The sequence below is a fragment of the Typha latifolia genome, chromosome 15, assembly GCF_019914945.1.
Source record: "Typha latifolia isolate L0001 chromosome 15, TyphaL0001v2, whole genome shotgun sequence".
NCBI lineage: Eukaryota > Viridiplantae > Streptophyta > Magnoliopsida > Poales > Typhaceae > Typha > Typha latifolia.
In genome coordinates this window covers 8,574,972-8,585,503 of record NC_133100.1, presented here as the reverse complement: position 1 = coordinate 8,585,503, position 10,532 = coordinate 8,574,972, and the positions used below count along the sequence as shown (strand labels likewise).

Below are 10,532 nucleotides of genomic sequence, written 5' to 3'. Positions count from 1 at the left end.
CCAACGGTGCTAACTGTTGCCACAAGGAGAACACTAATCTCTGCGTTCTCATCAACTGCGACATGGGCCGCCGTGGCAACGCGAGGTCGTCGACTAGAATTGGACCTATCCAATATCGGAAAGTATAACAATTCGATAAAGAATTTATCCCGTCTGACTTATCCCGCTTCCGACATAGCTAGGGTTAGGGTTTGGGTTTCTCCGATCGCCGTTCCTCTTCCTCGTGCTACATTCCTCTTGATCTCCGATCGCTCTCGCTCTCGCATTCTCTGTTGTTCTATTCCTTTTTGGTTCACGAGATCGCGAATCGAGAGCTCGGACGAGATCGAAATCGAATTCGTGGTGAATAGACGACGAGAAAGATCTAAAAGCGGAAACAACAAGGTAAGACCCTGTGTTCTGGCGATTTTTAGTTGGTTCATTTGTTTGTACCTTCAGTTCTTGGTTATTCCTGCCATGATACTCTTAATTGTTATATATATTTTTTCTGTCGGTTAGAGTGTTATGCTATGATTTCTTGAGATTCTATTTTTTTAACTCTATCCTTTGCGCCTCCTTATAGGATTTCCCTTATGGTACCATGCTATGGGTGCAATGCATTTCTCAAAGAATCGAAAATCCTCTCTTTCTGAGGACGGAAATGTGAAATCATCAAATTAGTTAGTCTTTTTTAGGAAATCGTAATGAACATCTTGATGCTCTTTTATGAAGCCTTAAATCCTAACTCTATTTTTTTGGCTTTGATTCCCTGATATCCCAATATGGTACATCAAGATTTGTGGATATGGGAATTAGAAAATGGGTTATATTTTTCCATGATTCATAGGATTTGACTGTTGTTAATTTTCCTCTGCCACCTTCTAATCATTAAGCAGTAAAAACTTGCTCCAAAGTCCAAACCCCTTTTCCTACTCGATCCAGTCTTGAAGCCCCTCCTGTCCTGTTCTTCTTAACAACCCTCGTAGTGAGATTCCCACCTACAGATGTTGATTTGGTTATGGGTTGCTATATCATAACCAACAAAAAATAGAGGTGCCGAGAGAAATAAGAGAAGGAATTTTACATATATTATACATATAGCACTTGCGTTTGAGTCTGTTGTTGGATAGGGAGAATGTTAGGGTTTTTTAAGCTCTTATGATGAAGCTATCCAGAAACTAACTTAGATTGCATGAATAAGATTGAAAAGCTATCCACATATATTACTATTCTTGAAATTTAAGATTAAATAGACTTAAGCACTGACACGACCACTGCTGTTCCACAAGTTGTGTTTTGCCTGTCTTATATCTAATTGTATACAATGGTTTGTAGAATATCACTTGATTCTTTGCTAGTGAAAAGCAGTCATGTCAAGTTGGTATACTCTTCTAGTAGATGAACTTTCTCATGTGGATGAGCTTTTGATACATTCATCATTTGTGCATTTGTACATTATACTTGTTGTTAAAATAAGAATTAACCCTTTGACCTTTCTATCATACTTAAGATTTTCTATGTTTGAATCACACTGTCTTTAGGTATCCCAACCTTAATCTTTGGTACCGGTATTGATCGCTGAAAGCAATCATTACTGAACTTTGTAAAGTTATTTCTTATCTTTTTGTCTTGTTCCTTTCTTGCTATAAGTGTTATAGAGGCCTTGGATATTGAAACAAGACCTTATTAATTGACAAGTTGTTCATTAAAAAAAAAATCAAGTTTCTACTTGTAATGCCTCATCTATTTATGTCATTCAATTGTCAATGCATCTTTGGAAAGTTGTTTGTCTTGCTCTTTCCTCATGCACATGCATCTCCATAAAATCTTGCGTTCATGAAAACTACAATTGATAAGAACATTTGCTGATTGACACATGGTTCATCAATCACTGAAGCTTAGGATGAACCCACAACAAGTGTTATCTTCCAGAACTTCGGCTAATGGTATTGGCCGTCGAAAAGGAGATAAGGACATTGGAGGAAGGACAGAAAGTAAGATGCACTATGCTAAGTCAGCATCCAACCATTTTAGGAATGCAGGTAAACCAGTGATTTCTACTTGTCATGATGTTCTGATTTTATTTCTTACAGAATTTTGGAACAGGTTTACTAAATGGAGAGAAAGTAGGAGGATCTGTAAGTCCTTCACGCGATCGACTAATATATGTCATGACCTCCCTTATTGGCCATCATGTGGAAGTACATGTGAAGAATGGATCTGTTATCTCTGGAATCTTTCATGCAGCAAATGTTGACCAAGATATTGGTATGGTGTCCTTATATAATATACCTTTACTTTTTTTGATTGATTGGATATCATAGGCCTATGAAGCTCGGATACAGATACAATATGGGTACAAATATACGACAAGTCCTTAAAAAATAAGATACATATACAATAGAGATATACTAATAAATAAATTAAATAAAAAATATATTATATTCATATATTTGCAAATTTGCCACTAAATATACCGTGTTCTACTAAGCCTTCACCAAAATCTACAATCCAACTAGATTCAATAGTAAACAACCTAAATTTCAGGTCAATTTCTGAAGCAAGGAAGGACGGGAAATAGCAAGCAAGCAGCCAAACTTCTAATGAAGAGGAAATAGCAAGCAAGAACAGCAAAATAGCAACCTAAATTTCTATTACAGAAAAATCATTTCATATTCAACTGGAATCAACAGCAAGAAACCCACTTCTTTTCCAATCGAGGAGCAAAAATTCAAAATTAGACTGAATCTCAAATCAATTGGAGTTGTGGTGTGGTGGTGGAGAGGAGAAAGGGGGTTAGAAGTGGACTGGGAAAGCTATGGGAGGAGAGGAGGAAGAAGTGGAGGGAGATCGATACCTTCTAAGAAGTCTGAAGATTGTCGGCATTGGGAGAGGAAGACACAGAGTGTCGACAGAGAATGACTGGCTAGAATTAGGAGAATAGGGGTCGATAGCTTCTTTCCTCTCATTAAAGCTTAATGAGTTGATAGGTTCTTTCCACCCGGTATAACTAGTTCCCAAAAAAGACATTTTTATTTCATATTGAGTCATATCCAAAAATTAAAATAATTTATTTTTAATCTGGATACCTTAGAAATGTATCGTGTTCATATTTGGGGCACATCCGACCCATATATGTATCTATATCCATATCCGTATCCAATATGTATCGGATACATATATTCCACCCGTTTTGGAGTATTTGTGCTTCAAAGTCGTAAGGTAACAGGGCTGGACATATGGAGCGAACCCTTCCTAGATACAAGCCTAAATATGCTTTGGATCATCCATGCCACTTTTCTGCCAATCCTTTCCATTTTGCAGTATCTTACATATAAACTCCCTAGCATACTTGCTGCAAGGAGGAATCCAATTTAGGGCAAAGGCTTTGTAGAACCCATGTTAATATACCTTCACTGGTTCAAATATTATTTTATGGTAGTTTCTCTTCGTCCTTTTTCCTTTTCTCACTTAGCTGGCGAGAGAATAAAATTTGACTGCTTTGAAATCTCTTTACAATAGCTATATTTATGTTAACTTTCTGAACATTATTGCAGGAGTTATCTTGAAAATGGCTCAATTAACTAAGGATGGTATTTTCCGAGGGCCAAAGCCTGTTTCTGATATTGTTGAAAGGCCTCAGATTATGATTATTCCTGCAAGAGAACTTGTCCAAATTTTTGCTAAGGTTCCTTCTAATATTATGCCGTTCTTACTTTACTAAGATGTCAGTATGATGGCATTTTGCATCATTTTATCGGTATTCCAGTGATATTTCTGTTTGCAATTAATCAATTCTAGTTAGTTTTCCATGTCTGCCTGTCAAACCAAAATTGATGGTTTGTGCCTTTGATCAATTTTCAGGGCATATCTTTAAGTACTGATAAATCCACAAATGGGCATACTAGTGACAGATGCAAAGACCTCATGATTGACTCTGTCATCTCTCATTCTCATCATGTTGAAGAGAGAGAGTTGGGGCATTGGGCCCCGGATGAAGGTGATTCTGAATGTCCTGAGCTGGAGAACATATTTGATGGAACATGGAATAGGTACTTAAGTAATTTTTTTAGTTTGAGCTGTACTTAACTGCATTATCTTTATACCTTAGATATCATAACTATCAGTTTGAATAATTGATATACCAATTTGTAATGTTTAAAGTTAATTGTTTCTTCTTTCCTAACTATTTGTCTAATAACCATACATTGTTTTAATGCTTGAAATTTCAGCTGTTATGTTTCCTGCAATAATCATTTCAATAGTTACTCTCTCTAAGCATGCTTGTCATTTACAATTTTTTGACTGATCTCTAGAATATCGGACTTCTATTTCCATTTAAGAATCCTTGATCTTTCTAAAATTGATTTAGATAGCTTCCTGTTAATTTGCTTTACTGATAAATCGATGAGATCCTATCTTCTGGTTTTTTTCAATCATCCGTCTGGATTGGCTCCTAACCCTGTCTACTGTTACTAGGAACTGGGATCAGTTTCAAACCAATGAAACCTTGTTTGGAGTGAAAAGTACTTTCAACGAGGAACTTTACACAACAAAGCTTGAGAGAGGTCCTCGGATGAGAGATCTTGAAAGGGAAGCTTCAAGAATTGCTAGAGAAATAGAGGGTGAAGAAACAGAAGATCTTCATCTAGCTGAGGTGAATTCTAGTGTCTCATACCAACCTTATGTTTTTGTTCAGCGTGCTTTTTACCATGTTGAAATATTTTGATTACCTTTAATAGGAAAGAGGAATCTATTTCGATGAAGAATTTGATCTTGATGAGGAGATACGATATTCAGCAGTCTGTAGGGATGTTGATGGCAGTCGATTTCAAGAAAATGAAAAGTCCGACACGGATTCCTGGAATATTGAAACTTTAGGGGCTTCCGTTGGTTCAATAGTTACTAGTTCTAATTTTGATTCATTTAGTAGGAAAGCTAATACTGAAGCACTGGAATTGTCCATCTGTTCATCAGTGGTATGCACTTATGCACTACCTTTTCCTCTTTTTCTTCCTTTTTCTTAAAATTTGCATCCAGTTCACTTGCATACCACGATAATATGTGCTGCTAAATAACTCCATGCTTAGGAAGCTTTTGTGGCTTCATGAAACTTATTTGATCTTGATGTGGGATGCTTGCTTTGGTGATCTATCTTAAGCCTTTGTTCACAATTAACCTTAAATCATGGGAAAAACATTATAAGTGGTTGCATTTTTTGTGGTCCCTTTTCTTTCCTCTCTTCTTTTCTCCTTATTATACTTTCACAGGTTTGCATACAAAATCTTTCTAAATTCTGCTAGATATTTGGCTATATGCGAGATACTTTTGAGTAACATTTCTGTTGCACAAAGTTCTATAAGATAAATACTTGTTTTAGCAATGGTCCATATTGGACTAAATTCTACTGTGGTTAGTTTTTACTTTTGATAGAAAAGGAGCCTTTATTTTCAATTGGTGATGCGTTATTTGTCACTCTACTTTAGGTTTCAAATATTTGTCAGTTGCCACCAAAATTTTCACAATATTGTCTAAGGCACCAAAATTTTCAGAAAAGTCTAGTACATGCCTGTTTGTCTTGTGTTTTGATATATTTTGCATGAATTATCCTTGTTTGAAGGAAATTGTTCTGCTGACTAAATTGAAGTTCATGAAATAAGGTAAAAGGCTACTTGTGAACATTTTATGGCATTGTGTGTATGTGTGTATATATATAATTGTGAAAATTGATAATTTGATATCAAACTCATGATGGGGGCGAACTAGATCTTTTCTATTAGGCATGCTATATAGAAACACTTCTATTTTAAATGGTCTTATATTCTTTATCTTGTATGAAGCTGTTGTCTGCATTTATTCTTATGTTCAGGATGAAGAAGCATGTTCCCATTTACCTGCTGATAAGAATGAATTTCCCAATGATTCAGTTGATCATGTCAGTCAACTAACATCTGACTATATTGCAACGAAGTCCCTTTCCATGGATGAGAGCAGGTTTGTGCATTTTCCTTCTGGTTCTGTGAGCGTGAAATTCAATATGAGAAATAGGAAGTGTAGTTGAGTGAGCTTGATTGAGCATAGGTCTAATACTCAATTCAACTTTGAATTGAACTTTTTTGGGAGCCTAAAGTTTAGAATCGAGCTCCATATTTTCAACATTAGTCTGTTCATGGCTTCAGGCCACTTCGTATAGACTATAGACAAACAAAAGCCTAATTTGAGCTGCTCAACATTTACAGACATGAAACCAGCTGAAGCTTGAAACAAGCTCAATTTAATCTTGGACTCCAACTTGTTCTATCTTAAGAATAACCCAAGTGAAATTGGCTCTAATGATTCAGATGTATAGGGTAATTTGTGTTGTGAAATTGTTGTAAGTTTGTATATAAAGTTTACATAAATACACAACTTTATCTACTCCAGTCTGACTGAGTGAAACCTGATTGTTCCGATGGTTTACTCAAGATTGACCTGCAATTTATTTTGATCTAAGTTTAAGAAAGTAAGCTGGTTCTCTATCAACTTTTCATAAAAGCTTAAAGAGCTTAGCTCACCATCTCACCATATCAAGATGAGCTTAATTTTCTATGAGCTACTTGATTTGTTGACAAAGTTTTAGTGAAAATAAGCTAAGAGTTGTTTAACTAAGATCTTGTAACTTTGTGTCTCGTGGATGCTTGATGCCTTGATCTGATATGCCGAATGAATTTAGGTTGAATGAGAAGGAAATAAAAGGTCATGGCAGGGAAACGTGTGTCATGAAGGTGCGTGCAGATAGAAGGGGAAGATAATTTGACCAGCTTCTCTATAAATTCATTTTCTACCTGATGTCTCTTATCGTCACATTTGATCTATTTCATTCTTCTCATGCAGACCTTGGAGGAGAGTAAACCTTTAATTGTGGAGGGTTAGTAAATGTTTACGTGCTATCTCATGTTACTTTTTTTCTTATTCTTTTTTGTACTTCCGTTTGCCCATTTTACTATTGTATGCCAGTTATATAACGCTGTGTTTATTAACTGTAGTTATAGTTTGAACAAGAATTTATGTGGGTTATGAAGCATATTGACATCTTTTTCATAAAAAAGAATATTAGCATAACTTGCGTGAGAATTTTGTAACCTTGGGCTTTCACTTGTCTTTGCAAAGCTCAATTTAATGATGATATTAATAAAGTTAAACAGATATTACTGCTACGATTATTATTATTATTATTATTCTTTCTAAACTATCTACGGTGGATTGAGATTGATGTAGCTCTTCTTGTAATGACAAAGTCATGGATTCTTATACATGTGATGCTGATAAATGTTGCAGAGAAACCCCAACTGACAACTCTAAAGGGATCGTATCCTGGTGCCATTGCACATGATCCTTCAACTTGTTCTCAAGGAAAGAAACATTCAATTAATGAATCTTCATATTCTGCTATATCTAGCAATTTGTCTCCTGCAACTGAACCAGTGAATTCATATTTACGACCTGGTAGTTCCACATCTACTTCTGAGCGTGTTTGTGCTAGCTCAGTTCCAGCTGGCACTGCTTTATCACCAAGCTCTTCAATGGGATCCTTGTCCTCAGAAAGGTCAATGTTGAATCCCAATGCCAAGGTCTGATTATGAATATTTTACTGAAGTTTTCCCTTTTGTTTTCTATTTTCCTTCTAATCCATAGATCAACTATTTACTTCGCTGGTGAACCTGCTTTTTATGTTTATTTATACTTATATTTCTTTATGTTTCTCTGTTGAATAAGTACTCTAATGGTCCAGGAGTTCAAGCTCAATCCCAATGCTAAGAGTTTTACCCCATCAGCTTCTTTAAGGCCACAATCACCAGTATCTGATGGATCTTTTTATTATACAAGTAACGTTTCGGCTTCCCAACATATGCCTGGCCTACCTGTAGGCATTGGGGTGAGAACTTAAGCTCAATATTCAATTTTTTTTTCAAGATAGTGATTTTATAAAGTATTTAGTCATTCTCTTTGTTTCCTTTTATGTATTTATGTTCTGCTTCACCTTATTTTACCTTTTTCTTTAATGTATAAATAAGCTCAATGACGACGTACTTTCTCTTATCGAAGTCATAGATCTTGTCATTACTTTCTTTGTCAATTATCTATATATTTTCTTTCTAATAGGTATAGTTATTTGCATATTATTTCCTCCCAAAGCCAATCCTTGGTTCAAACAAGATGTTTTATCTTAATTTATAAATCAATCTTGTTTCGGAAGGACTTTATTTCATGCATCAATTGTTACTGTGAGTGAATCTACAAATGATTGTGTCTGTTATTCTGCCATTATTCATGAATAAAAGGATATTGGCATTCCATGTGCCAATGGACTTTTCTTCAATTCCAGTTATGAGAGATGCTGGTACTTTTGATGTAAACTCCTGTATAATTGCTTCCAAGAACTAGATTTTCTTCATTCTTTTTTCTTAAATTGCATCTCTGACATGGAACCACTATGATAGGGTGGACCATCCTTTGGTGGTGGACATCAGCCTGTCATTTACAATCCACAGGCTGCACAATTGCAATCTCCACAGTCATATATTCCGCCCAATGGACCCTTGGTATGCAAGTTCCCTATCTGGGTGAATTATGTTGCATATCTTGAATGTGCATATTAGTATCAGAGTTGTTTAAGTGATATCTATTCGAGCAACTTATCAGGGCTAATGATGCTATCATCAAATTTTACAGTACAATGTGCAGCAGATGATTATTGGGCAGACACGGCCAGTTTATTATATGCCAACTTATCCACCAGTAAGTCTGCTTCCGTTTTAGCATTCAATGATTTCTTGCTTGTCATCCAAGGTGTGAGGTTTCAGCTCCTTTTTCCATCCTGTATGATACCTGTGATTGGGTTAAAATGTATGCTTTGCAGTTCAGAAATCCATAAAGTACAGTTGGGAGTTCTATAACTATCTTCAAGTTAAAGTTATTCTATCCAAGTGGAATTCTCAAATTCCACCTACATGATCAATCGTAATGAGCATTATGCAATTTATGTTAATGTACTTCATCTGTGTTATGCATAACCCTGTTATGAGATTTGAATTACAATTTGCTAACACAAGATATTGATGGTTACAGCAACCTGCAAATTCTAGGAATGTTGTCCCATAAGCTGCTCACCGTCTTATGATTTCCTTTTTTCTTTTTATTTTCCCAGGAACTGCCTTACAGAGGGAGAAATTTTCAGTAGTGTGTTCCTTTCTCCAACAGCAGCCACAAATTCCAACTAGGAGCGATGCTGCTCTGGTGCTACCGTTGGCCTTGGAGATCGGACTCCCTTGAGTCATGAAATCTGAGCGTTCCACAGATACAAGTTTGAATTGTAAATTATATAATTCATTGCTTAAAGAGAATTCATCAACTCAAGCAGTTCCCTGGGAATAGTGTGTTGTACTTCATGCTTGTAAATTATAAGTGCTCACATATTTTTCTCACTTCCCGGAAAAGAAGTTTCATTTTTAAGTTACTCATTGGCTAGACCTTTTCATGTATAATTTTGCTATAACATTCTTTTATTAGTATGCTAAACAATCTGTCCGGAAAAGAATGGCCGGCTCTTGACTTTAAAGTTCCATTTCATGGGATGTAGTTCGCACACATCTCTGTTAAATTTAGAAAGGAACACCTAAAAACTTGGAACTGTTTCAGAATGATCTTTAATAGTAGCAGGCCGGCTTTCTCAAAATTATCCTACAGAACTAAGTCACCCAGGCCACTGCATTTTATCGCTTCTCAGCTAAATCTTAGAATACTCGATTCTCATTCCAGTGGTGTATCTTATGAGGAACCTCGGCCACAACAGTTTGGTGACCAATTTCTCAACAAAAAAAATAAAGGTTTGGTGACCTAGTTGTGGTACCATCAAAATAGTTTGGTCACCTAATTGCTATACCGGTGAATATATATATTAATCGGGACTTTTCACATTTACGTAAATAATATTTTTACTATATATATATATATATATATATATATATATACCATTGAATTTTGTATATATATAAGTTCGACGTTGTCTCTCCCAGGTTTATAAAGATGACACAGTTCTAGGTAATAAGTTTGAAAAGTATATCGCATGGGTAAATAATATGTCATGATACCTAGTTTGGTGATGCCTTCGATGAAGCTAAGTTTTGTGATGCCTTCTAACGTGTCAAAGTAACATGGAAAGCCCTTTCCATGCTTCTTTCTTCGTCTGATAAGTGATAAATTTATTCTGCATGCGAGTAGCATGCAATGATCAGCTCTTAGACTATAGCAAAGGTGATGCCTTCGATGAAAAATATCATCTAATATCGTTATCTTGGTGGCAAATAAATTTCTCAATAATGTCATTTATTCATCTTTTTTACCTTTTATTATTATTATTTTTTTTAAAAAAATTTTGCGACATTAATGGCGTACAATTAGGGAGAGTCAAAAGCCCGTAAAATCAGCAGCAATCCTTCTTTTACCTCTCTATCTCCTCCCACTTTCCTCTCGGTAGACCGTTCTTTTCCTCAAGTGGATTTAACTCGTTCTTC

General features: G+C 35.7%; 1 protein-coding gene across 2 annotated transcripts; it reads left to right on the top strand.

The window, feature by feature from the left end:
- Positions 1-9,475, top strand: LOC140801972 (polyadenylate-binding protein-interacting protein 4-like). 2 transcript variants are annotated; one of them, XM_073157375.1, is made up of 15 exons: positions 1-384; positions 1,877-2,021; positions 2,086-2,247; positions 3,537-3,667; positions 3,844-4,031; positions 4,459-4,636; positions 4,722-4,958; positions 5,849-5,973; positions 6,692-6,743; positions 6,853-6,886; positions 7,297-7,589; positions 7,751-7,894; positions 8,460-8,561; positions 8,692-8,757; positions 9,167-9,475. In XM_073157375.1, the coding sequence occupies exons 2-15, from the start codon at positions 1,883-1,885 to the stop codon at positions 9,197-9,199; spliced, it is 1,884 nt and encodes a 627-aa protein (XP_073013476.1). In that variant the 5' UTR covers positions 1-384; positions 1,877-1,882; the 3' UTR covers positions 9,200-9,475. The 2 variants fall into 2 exon arrangements, with proteins under 2 accessions (XP_073013476.1, XP_073013475.1); XM_073157374.1 differs by having other exon boundaries at positions 161-384; positions 1,882-2,021.
- Positions 9,476-10,532: the final 1,057 nt, after the last annotated feature.